The 15,486-nt window shown below is 49.7% G+C and overlaps 11 protein-coding genes across 11 annotated transcripts; 5 read left to right on the top strand and 6 right to left on the bottom strand.

The window, feature by feature from the left end:
• Positions 1 to 6: 6 nt before the first annotated feature.
• Positions 7 to 1,173, bottom strand: B9G98_04676 (Leucine-rich repeat-containing protein 69; the record flags this gene model as incomplete). Its single annotated transcript, XM_024811233.1, has 1 exon — positions 7 to 1,173. The coding sequence occupies one exon, from the start codon at positions 1,171 to 1,173 to the stop codon at positions 7 to 9; it is 1,167 nt and encodes a 388-aa protein (XP_024667001.1).
• A 317-nt stretch (positions 1,174 to 1,490) lies between these two features.
• On the top strand, positions 1,491 to 2,585 carry B9G98_04675 (hypothetical protein; the record flags this gene model as incomplete). The annotated part of the gene is made up of 1 exon (XM_024811232.1): positions 1,491 to 2,585. The coding sequence occupies one exon, from the start codon at positions 1,491 to 1,493 to the stop codon at positions 2,583 to 2,585; it is 1,095 nt and encodes a 364-aa protein (XP_024667000.1).
• A 161-nt stretch (positions 2,586 to 2,746) lies between these two features.
• B9G98_04674 (Mitochondrial RNA-splicing protein MRS3) lies at positions 2,747 to 3,658 on the top strand (the record flags this gene model as incomplete). The annotated part of the gene is made up of 1 exon (XM_024811231.1): positions 2,747 to 3,658. The coding sequence occupies one exon, from the start codon at positions 2,747 to 2,749 to the stop codon at positions 3,656 to 3,658; it is 912 nt and encodes a 303-aa protein (XP_024666999.1).
• Positions 3,659 to 3,702: 44 nt separating this feature from the next.
• Positions 3,703 to 4,587, bottom strand: B9G98_04673 (Exonuclease V; the record flags this gene model as incomplete). Its single annotated transcript, XM_024811230.1, has 1 exon — positions 3,703 to 4,587. One exon carries the CDS (start codon positions 4,585 to 4,587, stop codon positions 3,703 to 3,705), a length of 885 nt encoding a protein of 294 aa, XP_024666998.1.
• A 210-nt stretch (positions 4,588 to 4,797) lies between these two features.
• B9G98_04672 (Protein sym-1) lies at positions 4,798 to 5,376 on the bottom strand (the record flags this gene model as incomplete). The annotated part of the gene is made up of 1 exon (XM_024811229.1): positions 4,798 to 5,376. One exon carries the CDS (start codon positions 5,374 to 5,376, stop codon positions 4,798 to 4,800), a length of 579 nt encoding a protein of 192 aa, XP_024666997.1.
• Positions 5,377 to 5,495: 119 nt separating this feature from the next.
• B9G98_04671 (Translation initiation factor eIF-2B subunit epsilon) lies at positions 5,496 to 7,448 on the top strand (the record flags this gene model as incomplete). Its single annotated transcript, XM_024811228.1, has 1 exon — positions 5,496 to 7,448. One exon carries the CDS (start codon positions 5,496 to 5,498, stop codon positions 7,446 to 7,448), a length of 1,953 nt encoding a protein of 650 aa, XP_024666996.1.
• Positions 7,449 to 7,894: 446 nt separating this feature from the next.
• B9G98_04670 (Cell division control protein 42) lies at positions 7,895 to 8,494 on the top strand (the record flags this gene model as incomplete). The annotated part of the gene is made up of 1 exon (XM_024811227.1): positions 7,895 to 8,494. The coding sequence occupies one exon, from the start codon at positions 7,895 to 7,897 to the stop codon at positions 8,492 to 8,494; it is 600 nt and encodes a 199-aa protein (XP_024666995.1).
• Positions 8,495 to 8,828: 334 nt separating this feature from the next.
• B9G98_04669 (Rac guanine nucleotide exchange factor JJ) lies at positions 8,829 to 9,491 on the bottom strand (the record flags this gene model as incomplete). The annotated part of the gene is made up of 1 exon (XM_024811226.1): positions 8,829 to 9,491. The coding sequence occupies one exon, from the start codon at positions 9,489 to 9,491 to the stop codon at positions 8,829 to 8,831; it is 663 nt and encodes a 220-aa protein (XP_024666994.1).
• A 1,324-nt stretch (positions 9,492 to 10,815) lies between these two features.
• Positions 10,816 to 11,628, bottom strand: B9G98_04668 (Mitochondrial ATPase complex subunit ATP10; the record flags this gene model as incomplete). Its single annotated transcript, XM_024811225.1, has 1 exon — positions 10,816 to 11,628. The coding sequence occupies one exon, from the start codon at positions 11,626 to 11,628 to the stop codon at positions 10,816 to 10,818; it is 813 nt and encodes a 270-aa protein (XP_024666993.1).
• Positions 11,629 to 12,828: 1,200 nt separating this feature from the next.
• Positions 12,829 to 13,860, bottom strand: B9G98_04667 (Replication factor C subunit 2; the record flags this gene model as incomplete). Its single annotated transcript, XM_024811224.1, has 1 exon — positions 12,829 to 13,860. The coding sequence occupies one exon, from the start codon at positions 13,858 to 13,860 to the stop codon at positions 12,829 to 12,831; it is 1,032 nt and encodes a 343-aa protein (XP_024666992.1).
• Positions 13,861 to 14,380: 520 nt separating this feature from the next.
• B9G98_04666 (Quinone oxidoreductase) lies at positions 14,381 to 15,427 on the top strand (the record flags this gene model as incomplete). Its single annotated transcript, XM_024811223.1, has 1 exon — positions 14,381 to 15,427. The coding sequence occupies one exon, from the start codon at positions 14,381 to 14,383 to the stop codon at positions 15,425 to 15,427; it is 1,047 nt and encodes a 348-aa protein (XP_024666991.1).
• Positions 15,428 to 15,486: the final 59 nt, after the last annotated feature.

The following is a 15,486-nucleotide window of genomic DNA, read 5'->3' as shown; positions in this document are numbered from 1 at the left end:
ATTCTTTCATAAATCATAAACATCGTTACGCAGACAGCGTTGCGTGCAATAGAACTTTCTGAACGGCAATGCTTTATTGTGACAGACGTTCCACCACTCCGTGACCTGGCCAATTGCACGTATATATGGCTTGCGACAATAAAAACACACGTGTCCACGCTCGCGCGATATCTGAGCGGTGTCCACTAGTTTTTGCTGGTGCTCGCTCAATGCCCAGCTCTTGCGATCCCGGACCAGCAGATCATGGTCGGCGAGGACTCTTTGGGCGAACTCAACGAGTGTGGGGGGTTCGCTTGCGACGTAGACTTGGCGAAACACCAAAGACGGCATTTCGTCCTGTAGGTTTTCGACGCCCTCTGGCAGCTCGAGCCATGGATTCGGGACCACTGACAGAACCGTTAGGTTTGGAAGCAAAAGCAATTCGGCCGGTAAATAGGACAGGTTATTCGATCCCACTGAGAGCTCTTGAAGGCTCTTCAAATTGCCGATTTGCTGAGGGATTTCACGCAGGTTGTTGTGTCTCAATAGCAATTCAGAAATGTTAACATCGAATAATCCCAAATGAAGATACCGCAGATTGTTGTTTCCAAGACACACTTTGAGCGTGGGGCGTTCCAGAGACACCCAATGCTGGAGATCACCGATTTCCGACGGCAGCTGTTCAATGTCGCGCTCAGCAAGGTCGAGGGTATCTCTTCCCGTGTCGACAGTATTGCGGATAACCGCAAGAGGGCTCATTTGCTTGATACCGAATGATGCGGTGTGTGAGGCTGTTCTTCCCGCGAAACTAGCCGAATCAACAGTCCGGGTGACTGAGGCAAGCCGGGGAGCAACAATTGTTGACGTCGAATCGGAGCGCGACGCGTGTTTCGTGACGAAGCTCGAGGATGCAAACGCCGGTCTGAGCGGAGTCGAGCACTCGTCTTCTTCAGTATCTGACTCGTTCGCGCCCACAATAGGTGGGGATGAAGGGATATCGCCTAAAACCAGCTGGCCGTGGCTGTCGCTGAGCACGCCGCGTTTGGAAGGAGGCTCCACAAGATCTGAAGACTCGGCGATTCCGTGTTTACGCGATCTAGCCAGCAGCACATCCAGATTGTGTATTCCGCTGCTGGGTATTGGGCTGTTTATCTGTGCGTACGGCGCCACCCTGTTTTGCGGGTCATCAGCCATTGTGGCAGGCAAAAGAAAAGAGCCGCTGCGGAATGCAGAAACCCCAGTAGTTTGGGAGGAACCGGGGTTCCGACAGCAAAAGGCCCTGTGCATGGGCAGCGAGAGTGAAACAATTTAGCAGGTCGCAGGGCTCGTTTTGCATGGGGTAATTGTGGCGTTTGGGGCCCCCGGGTCTGGCGGGAACCGCCTGTTCTGTCCTAAAAAAGTAACAAGTGACCCTTGCCGGCTGAGATGCAGGCTGATTGCGTCAGCCCAATTTATCATCATTAACACAATTTGCTGCTAATTTACGTTGTTGCATGGAATAAAATCGGACCATGGGTGTACCTATCAATACCCATTCGACATACAATTCCAGCGCGGCGCGCAATGGACCGTTTGGGCTACGTCGCTATGCCTCGGGTCGCCCGCGGACAGGCTCGATACAGCAGGTGCGGCTCCCAGCTAGATTGAATGTAAATATGACACGTTGGCTCAGCGACAACCATCGTTTGCCGATTATTTCCCCGATTATTGATCATGATACTGGCCTCCCGCGACCACCTACGCCACCAATCCGGGTAGATCATCCTGAGCCCCCCCTGGAACGGCAAGCCGACTACAGGCTTGTGCGGAATCCTAATAATTCAGGCTCGTATTTGGTGGAGGCAATGTCCAGCCCCGAAAACGCGGCGACACCTGCCAGCGACAGCTCTTCTGTGCAACGGCGTCGCAGACGAAGTATCAGTCCCCGCACTCGGCCTGAGCTTCGACGTAACAATGCGGTGAGATATCCACGAATTGAAAACATTGATGGTCGAGGCCTGGACCAAGATGAGGATGATCAAGCCCAGGGCGACATTGATCGGATGCGAGAAGAGCTTATGGCTGTGAGGCGGTACTGGAGGTCGTTGGCACATTCTAATCAAAGTACCAGTGATCTGCCCCTGTTGAATCGTGAACCCAACACAACTACCGGCGACCCATCACCGGTCCAAATAGCGGAACGCGACCTCCCGCTACCGGCGAATGTCTCTAGTCGGGTAAGCTGTAAAGTCCTGAAAATCACTGGGCGGCCAAGCAGGGCAAGGCCTCGACGGCGAGATGGCATACGACGAACACACCGCTTTAATTTAAACGACCCACCTGGCCAGCGAGCTGAAGAATTGGTTGTATGGGCCCGGCTCTTCGACTCCAACAGCCCCGACTCGTCCCCGAGCTCACCGGAAGGAAGGCACCTTTTAGAGGAGTACTACCAAGACATGGACCTTGAGAGCGCAATTCGCGGTTACGAAACGGTAGACATAGCGAACCCGTCGCGGCATTCCCGGTTCCCCGTGTCTGACGAACGATCCTCGGGCCATCGCCATGTCAGGTTTGTGACCGACGAAGACGGGCGAGTGCGGACCATTGGACCAGGCCAAATGCATTGAACGATATTTAATGAAACAATAGTAGCCAGATCAAAGCGAAAGATCCGGGATTTGGTGCCCGATCTCGGGTGCGATGCAGGGTAACCCTGGGTAATGCGTGAAGCGGTCTAGAATTCCTGGAGTCGTTTAGTCATTTTTCACCATCCTGGAAAAACATCGAAATGAGTACGGATATTCATATGGAGGAACTTGAGTACGAAGAGCTGCCCAAGTACACGCCTTTGCCTATTTCCATGGCAGCTGGTGCAATTGCTGGTATCATGGAGCACACCATCATGTATCCAGTCGACGCCATCAAGACCCGCATGCAGGTTGCGGGATCGGGAAATCTTTATCGCGGTGTCATTTCGTCAATTTCTGCGGTTTCTGCGGCAGAGGGTGCTTCTGCCCTTTGGCGTGGTATGCTCTCAATGATTGTGGGTGCCGGCCCCGCCCACGCCCTGCATTTTGCCGTGTACGAGGCCACCATCTCCATGCTGGCCAAGGACGGGCACGCCGGCTATCACCCCGCGGTTTCCGCCACGGCCGGTTTACTGGCCGACGTTACGAGTAATGCTATTATGAACCCCTTTGATGTCATCAAACAACACATGCAAGTTAATGGTGGTAGCAATTCCCTAATTCGAACGGCTACTCAGATCGCCCGCACCGAGGGCTTTGGTGCGTTCTATGTTTCCTACCCCACAACTTTGCTCATGAGTGTTCCCTTCAGCGTAGTCAATTTCACTGTGTACGACACCGTGAGTCAGTTCTGCAACCCGCAGCGGCGCCACGATCCGCTCATCCACTGCCTGGCCGGTGGAGCAAGCGGTGCTGCCGCAGCAGCGGTGTCCACTCCCTTTGACGTGATCAAAACGCTTTTGCAGACCCGCGGCGTCACCGAGGTCGAGGAGGCTCGCCAGCTCAAGGGCATCCGCGACACCGCCTCCTACATCTGGCGCACCCAGGGCTGGCAGGGCTTTTTCCGGGGCGTCCGCCCCCGCATCGTAGCCAACATGCCCTCCACGGCTATTTGCTGGACAGTTTACGAAATGGCAAAGTACTATATTTCGCTTTCGGGTATCGCTAATTAATTCTTTAGTGTTTATAGAACGTAATGAAGATGTGATGATTCTCTTTAATGTTGGCGCTCCGAGCAGTCGGCAAAATGGGGACAGAATCGACAAGATCCGACACTGCGGCTCAAGGGAAGAGGCGGTCTTTGGCCAGACAGCAGCTCCGAGCGAAATGCAAACAGCTGCTCGGCCGTGTCTACGTCATGTTTGAACTCGATCTGGTCGGTATTGTGATTTCGTCGGTCAATAAAGTCCGCACGGACCTCCTCAGCCATGCTACCGCTGGACAATTTGTTCAGAGAGTCTTTCCAGCCGTCCATCATCTCTTGCAGAGTGCCGTATCCCCAAGCCGCCTGAATATCCCGGTGAAGCGGGACGAGGAAATCGCATTTTTTGGCCTTTTCGTGGGCCAACTGATCGATGTCGACTTTGCCTTTGATCATTTGGCCCATCAGCTCGTAATAAACCAGTAATTGGTGGTAGGCTAGGCGCTGTTTGTACACGGCGAGATCACCAGCGTATGTCTTGGTATCGACGAGGTGGATGCGGGATTTTTCGTCAATTGCCGCTTCATCAATCACCCCCTTGAGCTGAATTCCTCTGATTGTTCCATACACGGAGATCTCTCTTGCTTTACTCGTATCCACCAAATGCCTCCACCGACTGACGACGTCGCCCAGACGCAAGGCATGGGCGTCTTCTGCAGAAAACTCCATCGCAGCTTCTTCGGTGAACTCAACGGGAGGGCCCATAACGCTTTCCTCGAGAACCTGGTGCATTTCGGTGCCTGCCTTCATGGCCGGGGTGATCGCAGGCGGTCGCAGACTGTCAAAGATGGATTTTATCTCGCAATATTGAGAGCTGAACTTGGTCACACTTATTCTACCGCTGGATCCCCGAAACATACGCATCAGCTGCGCGGGGCCCCATTCAATGGACCGACTCATTGGCCTTCTGGGCGATCAGACTGAACACTGCACACGAGCCCAGGAATCCTATAAAGTTGAAGAATGCGCGTCGGGAGAACTCTCTTTCCTCCTCCTCCGTGCGAAACGAAACAAACAATCGCCGCAAATTAGGAAAGACCATTTAATTTGCCCCCACTTTGCACTGTGGAAGGCTGCTTTTACGTAAAGGGGCTGCGGTGATTAAGGTATTTATGCAATGAGACCGAGAACGATAGTCCATACAAAGTTAACAGCCGTATTGAAAAGAGCAATGTAGCGATGCGGAACCACATAGAACTGCACCAAAGAGGCAATAGGCCAAACCAGCCAACTGGCCTTGAGGGAATTCCAGTAGTTTTCCTGCAAGTAGAGCGTGAGGTTGTAGCCCTCCCAGTACCCGCTAAGAGAGATGTACATGAAGATTCCCATTGAGTTGCCGTATATTTGATCCCAAAGCACTTTTGTTATTGTCCATTCCAGCTTGTTGGTGAGCTGCTCGGTCCAGAAACGCGTCCAGATGCCGTTCTGGGCACCCCACACGTAGAATTTGACGAGCCTGGACAGATCGAACCGGCTCGTGAACAGCTGCACTAATAATTGGCTTGTGGCACACAACGACATTGATACCAGTGCGGCACAGCCCGCCGGCGAGCGATTGTACAGGGCGTCATAGAACCAAAACACTAAAACACTGAGGCCGATTTGGATGGCCAAGCCAACGCCTAACAGCAACCGGTTTTTGGGGAGCAGCTGGCTTTGCTTCTCGCTTCTTCCGCTCTCAATGTCCATCCTGTCCCGGTTTTTAGGGCCCCGCTGGTTTCCACAATTTTTTCAATTTTAAAACCTAAAGTTCCCAAGATTGACTAACCCGATTCCGTTTTTTGCCAGATCGAAAAAGTGCCCTTCCAATGCCTCCCAAGAAAATCGAGGAGCGTGATCTGCAGGCGGTCGTGCTTTGCGACTCGTATGAAGAGCGGTTTTATCCGCTCACAAAGGACAAGCCGCGCTGTCTTCTGCCCCTGGCCAATACGCCCTTGATCGAGTACACTTTGGAGTTTCTGGTGTCTGCAAAGGTGACGGAGGTCTATCTTATGTGCTGTTCGCACGCCGACCAGGTCACCGAATACATCACTCGCTCCAGATGGGGCTCTCAGAGTCCCCACGTGCCCTTCAAGCTCCATACCATCGAGCTCCCGAACACATTATCAGTGGGTGATGCTATGAGAGACCTTGACTCGCGAGGAATCATCAAGTCCGATTTCTTGTTGATTTCCGGTGACGTTGTCTGTAATATGGATTTCAATAAAATCTGGGACGGCCACGTCAAGCGTAAACAGCAGGACAAAAATTGCATCATGACCAGCGTGCTTCGCCAAGGTGCAGCCACCCACCGCACTCGTCCTCGCCAAACGGGGTTGTATATTCTCAATCAGGAAACAAACCAGGTCGTGGGCTATGAATGGGATATCAATGTGCGCAAGGTTTCGCTAGACGCAACCGAGCTCTTGTCTCGCCCGAGCGTTGCCTTCCGTAACGATCTGATTGACTGCTACATCGATATCTGCACACCGGATGTTCCTGCTTTATTCCAGGAAAATTTCGACTACGAGCTCTTGCGTAGGGACTTTGTCAACGGTATTCTCACTTCGGACTTGCTGGGCAAGGCCATCTATGCACATATTCTCACCGACGACTATGCGGCCAGAGTTGAGAGTTTCCGCACCTACGATGCTGTGTCTCGGGACGTTATTGGCCGCTACGCATACCCACTGGTTGTGGATTCTCGAGGGACCTATGTCTACCGCAAGGGTCACATTTATGTGCAGAACAACGTTGTGCTCAGCCAGTCGTCGCACATTGGTCGCAACACGGTAATTGGACGCAACACAAAGGTTGGCTCAAACACCGTGATCACAAACTCGGTAATTGGCCGCAACTGCACAATTGGGGACAGCGTTGTTCTTAAAGATGCATACATTTGGGACGATGTCACCATTCACGACAATGTCAAGATCACGGAATCTCTGGTAGGCAGCAACGCCATTGTGGGGGCTGGAGCCGTTCTGAATCCAGGCGTGATCGTTGGCTTTGGTCATGCTGTTGAGGCAAACGCGGATATTGCCCAAAACTCGAGGCTTTGCCGCAGCTTCTCCAAGGAGTGCGAGGTTAGCGACGACGAAGACGACGAGAATAATCACAATGAAATGGGTCTCTTGACCTCCCGCATGGATGATATTTATCTTTCAGATGATTCGATCGCGTCCACAAGTCGGGGCGACTCCAACCGGCGCACGAAGAAGACCAAGAGATCCTTGTCCGCCATCTCGGCGACCAGCGTCATGTCCGCTCGCTCTGACGAGGGTGAGGAGGACTTTTTCAACGAGGCGGTGGAGTCAATTTCGCGCGCTATTTTGGACAACCACTCTCAGGATGTGTCTATCCTTGAGCTCAACACATTAAGAATGACGATGAATGCGTCGTACGACAAGGTCCAAGCTGCGGTTATTCACGCGCTAGTGCGCCACATCAGCCATCTTGTCACCCACACAGATCCCAAAACGGCAACGGTGGGTGTCTTCCGGCAATTCACCCCACTGCTCAAGCGGGTCACCTTCGACCTCGACGACGAAGTCATGGTGGCCCATTGTATCGAGAGCGAGTGCGTTGGGCGTAACCACGGAGAGAGTATTCTTATTTACGCTATGATGACACTTTACGATACCGACGTTATCAGCGAGGAGGCTGTCTACAAATGGTGGGACGGCGAAGCAGTGTCCACAGAGGTGCGCAAGCTGGTGGCCCAGTGGGTGGACTGGCTCCGTAACGCAGAGTCGGAGTCGGACGAGGAGGAGTCTGATTAGGGTCTTATAATATCTAATACAAAAAAAAGAAGTGAAAAGGCATGTTCCAGCACGCCGCCTGAGTAACGGTTTTCGGCGCCCCGCATAAATGTCCATGCAAGAAAGGGATGCAAGCTTAAAAAGGGTGGGAATCCTGCACGGGCGCCATTTACCTTACCCTGGCCAGAAGAGCCTCTGGTGGCATTATTAATCGCGGTGGTATCTTTTCTCTCACCCTTCCAACAGCCTCCGTGTGGTTTCAAGTTAAACATAGCGCTTTGAAAAGTATTGGTTCCTAGCACCTTTGAATCATAGACGCCATTTTGAAACTTTTGTTGAATTGAATCAATTTATTTTCAAGCGATACCTAAGTTTGGATTCCTGTTCCCGCCCAACTAGCCCACTGGTTATTATCTTTGAGTCTCCTTTCCCCCCCGTTCCCCGCGCGTGTTTAGTACAATTTCTCAATGCAGACCATAAAATGTGTCGTTGTCGGTGACGGTGCCGTCGGAAAAACCTGTTTGCTGATGTCTTACTCCACAAACAAGTTCCCTTCAGAGTACGTGCCTACCGTGTTCGATAACTATGCCGTCACCGTAATGATCGGTGACGAGCCCTTCATGCTCACTCTTTTCGATACTGCTGGCCAGGAAGATTACGACCGCCTGCGTCCTCTTTCTTATCCCCAGACCGATGTTTTCCTGGTGTGCTTCAGCGTCACCGCCCCTGCCTCGTTTGAAAACGTCAAAGAAAAATGGCTTCCCGAGGTCCGCCACTACTGCCCTGGTGTGCCCAGCCTGATTGTCGGTACCCAGATTGATCTCCGAAACGATCCGGCTCTCATTCAAAAGCTAGCCCGCTCAAAGCAACGGCCCGTCACCCCCGAGCAAGGCGAGCGCTTGGCTAAAGACGTCGGCGCAGTCAAGTACGTCGAATGTTCCGCCTTAACCCAACGCGGTCTAAAAAATGTATTTGACGAGGCGATTGTAGCCGCCCTCGACCCCCCCAAGAGCAGCTCTGGCGGCCGCTCCAGCGGCAAGAAGTCTAAAAAGTGCATCATTTTGTAATCGACTCGAGCTATTTGTGTTCCAATTTTTATTCTTTTGATGGACGGCTCAAGAACGCGTTTTAATGGGGTTATTTTCCCTCTAGTTTTTCTTCTCTCTTGATCTGTTATTAAAGCACAACGTTGAGTCCCCTCATTCGACCGAGCTTTGTGAGGCCGTGGTTTATTTTTTTTGCGATCCTCAGCGGTCGGATTTCACATATTTTCTTCATATGGACTTGGACAATTCCTCCCTCAACATCTGCGCGTTCTGTCCTGCCGTTCCCCTCTTGTTAGTTTTCTCTTCCTTGCTTTTCTGTTGTTGTATCAACTGGTGGTTTTAGATTAAAAGCTGGCTAGACCCGCTTGTTTATACATTCAATATAGTGAGTAACTCTATTGTGAGCTTTAAGCACCGATTGAAAGTCGGCGTGGTCATTTGGTATCATTGCTAGTATCGCCCTCATGTGAAGTAGGTATCCGCCTAGCCGGTGAACAGGCTCGCTGAGAAGCGCCTCTAAGGAAGCAGCCGAAGTGTGGTCCCGTGCCCGCTGTTCACTCTCGTATAACCACCGCCCAACTCGCGTTCTAGGGTCTGAGGAAAGGCCGCGGCATATCCTCATTTGCCTTGGATGGTTCTGTATATAATGCTCATAGACGCCGTATGTTTCGGGCTCCAAAATTTTCAGCATTGCATCGCCAATGAAAGTTACGCAGGTGAGGGAGGGCGCCTTTGATGTGTGTTTCCAGCCAGCAAGAATTGGCATAGGTACCATGTTTTCCAGAACCGCCACGAAGGAAAGACTTATATTGAGAATGTCATTGATACTGGCAAAAAGCACAGTTAATTGTTTTATTGAAAGTCCAGAAGCTGAGCTTCTAGCAAGGTAGATTTGGACGACGCAGGCCATATCACGAGCATATTGACACTCTGTGGTGTAGATCTCGTAGATACTATGGAACACTTGCCGGTTCATTTCTGGATCTAGGCCAACTCCTCCGCTGCTAACTGTTGTCATTGTTTCTGGTGTGGTTGGTGTGGAGCTGCGGGACTCCTCCGTCTCGCTGTGGCCTGTCTTTTCTTTTCGAATGTTTAGTGGAGCCACAGTTGGTATAACCCTCAAACTACTAGTCCGACAATTAATGTAAGGCTTTGGATAGTTCATGACGATTTAGCAATCTTTGAACCACCCTGAATGGTAATTGTCGGTAAGCATGTGACTACCATCTGCTTTTACATGTATCGTCTCGCTGGAAGCTAGCGTTGAAACTCTATTCACAAATGCCAAGATTGCAGAATCTGGAGTGCCACTCGAAGTTTACTTCAATGCTAACTACTTCTGCCAGAAACTACTGGAATGAAATGTTCCCCGAAAACAATAGAAAGCTGGTTCTTTGGAGTGTCTCTACGCACGCATTACACATCTCTTATTTTTCTCACCTCTTTTAGGCTCTGCAGAGGATATTTAGCATAATGTGTGAACTTTAATGGACGGTAGGCATGGCTCTTTGACCAACGAAAAAGCGGGGCCAAAACACGACTTGCTGCTTCCAAAGCACATGAGCTTTAAAACCACCTACATATACCTCGTAACAGCCTGTGGTGGGCAGTTTCAATGTTTGCTAGTTTGATTTCGTTATCGTAGTACATATCGATAGTGTTTGGAGCCACATCAAAATATGCTGGGGTCACTCTAATGACTTGCGAATACTTACGCATTGAGACTCTAATCTGTTCAATTGAGCGCTGAGCAAAATCAAAAAGCTATAAAATACATTTGCGTTGGTTTTCGCTTTTAATTGCCAGAAGCAGGGCCTGTTTTCTAGTGTCAGACACCTTTCACCTGACAACATATGCCGACTTATTTCTTCACCTTGACAGGTCCACTGCAGCAAAAAATCTTATCTGTAACCAAAAAAGCTGCGTTTCAAGCCAGTGTCTGACCCAAATGGTTGCTCAAGCAACGAAGGCTTTTGTTCCAACCGTTTTTCGCGCTACTTCTGTCCGCAAATGCATTATATTTTAACCAAGTTTCCAATACTAGGTATAACCGCAATTTCAGCTAGTTTTCGAGCAAATTAAAGTTGGATGAAAGTGCGGCTTTCACAGCCCTTATATACCTCGACGGCCATTTTGGCCCAAAATTTCGCTCTAGTGGCGCAGAGGTTAGCGCATCGTGCTTATAGCCGTACAAACGACGTCTATGCTGATGTCACGGTCGTGTGAGTAACGCGACGGTCGTGGGTTCAATCCCCTCCTAGAGCATTTTTTTTTAAATGTGCTAAAAATTGAAAGCTGTATTTTTGTCGAGTTTTAAATTCGATTGTTTGTTTTATATACATTTATTTCGAAACTAAAAGAGACTGGACGGTCTCGGCTTCGCCTGCCTCGGCAGGTCCTGCGGTGGCCCATCGGATCTTACCTTGGCTATCCAATACATAAAGATAACCAGCAAGTGGGTTGCCTGCAGCAATTGAGTCTCTGACTTCAGGTGTGATACCTTTGCGGCAAATCATATACTTGTGATAGTTGCCCTTTAAAGTCTGCTTGAGCTTGTTTGATGAGAGCTTCACAAGGCACTCGTTCACAAAATTCGTGGGCACATTCACATCCAGCAACATAGCACCCAAATTCTCAAAGTCAATTCCGTCTGTATACGACTCCAATTGTTTTTCTGCCAACGTTGAACCGAAAAGCCGAACGACCGTGGGTTTTTCGCCAATGAACTGCCATGTGCCAGTCTCCAGTTTGTCTAGGGTGTGTCCTCGGAGATTGGGCATGTATAGCGCCTCTTTGGCATTGAATGGGATCGCAGGGCCTCTAAAAATTTTACCTCCAGTGTCCCTGAACTGATAGATAGGGGCAAAAGTAGATCTGGCAAACTCTCTCTTCAATTCCTCGCGTCGGGCACGGTTTTTATCCATATCTGTAAAGTCACGCTTCTTTTCTTCTTTAGTACGATGATCAACACCGTCATTATCGGTGATAGCCGGTTTCTTTTCGACACCGAGAGGTATAGCCAACGTCTTGATCGATTCAGGCTTTTCTGCCTTGAAGGAGGTGTTCGAGGCATATCGTAGGCATAGCTGGTAGGTTTTCGATACAGTGGATCTGTTCGCCCCTGGTACCGGCCTGAACATCCGTTGAGCCAGCATATCTGAAAGTTCCGCTAGAGCTTGAAAAAAAGGGTAGGGTAAGCCTCCGACTGACTATATAAGGCTCTGTACGTAATATTTTTCACTGATCAAAAAACAAAGGAGGATTTTGCCACGACGAAGAAACGATACCTACTGTTTCTGCGTTGCCATAGCTTTTTAGCATGACTTCCTCCGAGATAAATATCCTGACTATTAGGAAGTTCGAGTACCTAGAAGGGTGCTTGAATGTCACAGAAGGGATACATACGTACAGTCAATAGTAAAGTTGCAATAGTCACTGGAGAAAGGTTCAAGAGTCGTTTTGATATTGAGGGGTACCGTTCAAAGACTAAAGACTGCCTTGCTGTTCCTGCTCGGGTTGCCTTTTGGTTGCCAACCTTAATTAGGATGCGTAGTTAAACCAGATCCAATACACAAGTCCGGCCCGACCAAGTTTGCAAATGTCGTGAACAATAGAACGGTATACCCATAGAAATTACACTAAAACAGGAGGCAAAGTCAATGCTTCTCTGGCAGCAGGGAGTTAGCCGCCTTCTGAGTTCTTTTGGAGCGCAAGCGTTATGCAGCATGCAGTATGCAAGAGCTCAAAGCTTCAATTTAGCTACTATATATACCCAGTTAACAAGGAGCAAACTGTTCATGGCACGATTGCTCGGTATGTCCTCAAGGTAAACACTTGAGCAAGTGCTGTCACCACTTTGCAAAGCCGCCGTGACATCTCTGTATTGAGAATTGGCGGTAAAGCCAATATCATGGTGTCGGGAGCCTGAATCATAGCACTTGATGATGATAGTCGCTTATCGTCACCTTCATACACCAGCGAAGGTTTGGCTTTGTACATTTGGCCTGCCAGTGCCGACATATAAAGCCTCTTATAACATGGACTGAATGCTCTTGGGTCTTTCTGACAGTTGGACCGGGGAGATATTGCAAGCTATTGGTTTCGGGGAGAAACCAGTTATCAACACGTGGTGAATTCTAGTGACAATAGCTGGTTGGCCCAAACCGCCAGGAGGTACTCCACCTAGACAATGTTATTGTTGCGCTAGTTCGGCCTACACAGATCATACAGATACTGTATGCCTCCAAACGGCCAAATGATCTGGACCGGACGGGGTCTGAGCTATGTACATAGCCGCCATCTTTGGACCCCGACTCTGGATCACCTTTATGTGAATTCGTAACTTTTTATTGAATTTATACTTTAAGTACGTTTACCATATGGTAAGCGACGTTTAAAATCTCGATCTGCTCATCGGCACCGTCATTTAGGCGCTTATCAGCTTCACTCAGGGCCGCTGAAACAACACTTTTGGCATTATCGTTGTAACCAGGGTCGGTAAGGATCTTGTCATGTAGCTGCGTGACAATTCCAGCTGCAGGGAATCCTTCAAGGCAGATGTCGTCGACTGTCTGTTGAATGTCTTTATAAATGCCTTTGCTGATGCTGTTGACAAGGCTGTCAATAACAGCATCTGGCACTCTGCCAGCCAGCTCATCGACCATCCCAACAGTTATAGGGCTACCCATTGCCAGGCCGCTTGCCGATTGCAACAGTGTAATGGCCTTTCGTAGATCACCACCAGCCACAATCAGCAGTCTGCTCAAAACCTCATCATTTGCGGCAATTTCTTCTTGCTGGCAGATGTACTGCAGTCTCTCCAGAGCATTTGTTTCATCCAGTGGCTTGAATCTGAACTTCGAGCAACGTGAAGCAAGTGGATCGATGATTCGGGTGACATAGTTGCAAACCAAACAGAAGCGAGTCACTTTGGAATAAGTTTCCATAGTTCGACGTAGGGCAGCTTGTGCATCCTGGGTCATAGAGTCGGCCTCGTCAAGAATAATAATTTTAAAGGGTGGACAGGGATAGTTTTGTGCTGCACTGGCCGGCGGTGTGGTAACAACAGTTCTGGCGAAATTCTTGATCTTTTCGCGAACCACGTTGATGCCGCGTTCGTCACTCGCGTTCAGCTCCAGAACGCGTGATTTGGACAACTCTGGACCAAACAAATCTTTAGCCAACGCGAGAATTGTCGATGTTTTACCGGTACCTGGTGGACCGTAGAAGAGCATATGAGGCAAATTGGCGGATTGAAGTGTTTTTTTCAGCGTCTCAACAACCATTTCTTGAGAAGCAACATCTCCAAGAGATCTAGGTCGATACTTTTCTGCCCATGGTGCCTTTCTTGGCGCCACAGCCTCTGTTTTAGGCTTGAAAAACGACATGCAATGTCTAGCTGAGTATGACCTAATCCCTCGCTGATTTCATTTATTCGAGGGGTGGGTGTGGAGAAATGCATGGCTCGACTTGCGTGGTCAAATGAGTATAATTAAATGCATCTCACCGACTCAATTCGTTGATGCCTCGGTGGAGGGGTAGAAAAGCTGGGGATCTGGTCGACGCTTGCACCGTCATGAGCGGCTAGATCGGTAAAAAAACGTTAATCACGCCCATTCAGCTCTGATAAATTATAAATTTGCAAGAATTGGCATCAAAGACGTTATTCCGTTCGTATAATTGTCTTTCCCCGTCAATGTGCCCAGAATACATCTGCCAATGGCACCTTGCCCAACGGCCTTGACCACTGATCGAATTTTGGAGCTTGCCAAATTGATTTCTCGCCATTGATTGAAGAGATAGCACAGTTTCTATGAAATTGTGCACCAAACGGCGAATCACGAATTGTCAGCTGATTTGTGGCTTTCCATATAACCGAGACGGTGCGTGGAGGATCGGCCGTTAATAATGTCACACCCCACATACGAGCTGAAAGGTGCCGTGCACGAAACCCCAAAGACTGCCAAGCGTATTGAATTCGATGAGTTTGGTCCTTCGTCGGTCCTGAAATACGTAGAAGTCGAGGTTCCCCAGCCCAAAGAAGGTGAGGTTCTCGTCAAGAATTACGCCATCGGTGTGAACTTCATCGACACCTACCAACGCTCGGGATTGTACCGTGTTGCCAAACTGCCCAAGTCTGGCCTAGGGACAGAGGCTGCCGGTGTCATTCAGGTAGTTGGGTCCGGAGTATCCGAGTTCGAGCCGGGCTCTCGGGTCTGCTATTATCGGTCTTCGTTGGGTGCTTATGCCGAGTACCACATTGTTCCTGCCAGTGCATTGGTTAAGATCCCTGATGATATTGACTACGATATTGCAGCTGCTTCCATTTTGAAGGGTCTCACTGTTCACTATCTTTTGCGCCAGATTGTAAAAGTCAAGAAGGGCGACATTGGCCTGTTCACTGCCGGTGCTGGAGGTGTTGGTCTCATTGCCATGCAATGGGCCCGTCACCTGGGGGCCAAGCTTATAGCTACTGCCAGCTCTCACCAGAAGTGTGAATTGGCCAAAAAGTATGGTGCTTGGCAGACTATCAATACTTCAGAAGAGGATACTGCCCAGCGTGTCCTGGAGATCACTGAGGGCAAGAAAGTTCCAGTCGTATTCGACTCCATTGGCAAGGATACATGGCAATCTTCGTTGAAGTGTCTTTCCCGACGTGGTTTACTCATTTCTTACGGCAATGCCTCGGGCCCAGTCACTGACGCTAATGTTGGCGATCTAGCTGCCAATGGGTCCTTATTCTTGACCAGACCTACTTTGTGGGATTACTCCGACGACGTGCCAGGTATGGCTGATGAGCTGTTCTCTTTGATCCGGTCCGGCGCCATCAAGATCGAGATCAACCAACGCTATGACCTCAAAGATGCTAAAGCAGCCCACGATGGCCTGGCTAGTCGCAACACTACCGGCGCGACTGTTTTGTACCCAGAAGAGTTCTCGCCTCGACAGTTTTAGATATGTGGTACATACGCAGTATATAGTACCTACCACAACAAAGTACTCTAGTAACAACT

Source organism: Wickerhamiella sorbophila, assembly GCF_002251995.1.
Source record: "Wickerhamiella sorbophila strain DS02 chromosome Unknown contig2, whole genome shotgun sequence".
Taxonomy (NCBI): Eukaryota; Fungi; Ascomycota; class Dipodascomycetes; order Dipodascales; family Trichomonascaceae; genus Wickerhamiella; species Wickerhamiella sorbophila.
This window is presented reverse-complemented; position numbering and strand designations above follow the sequence as displayed.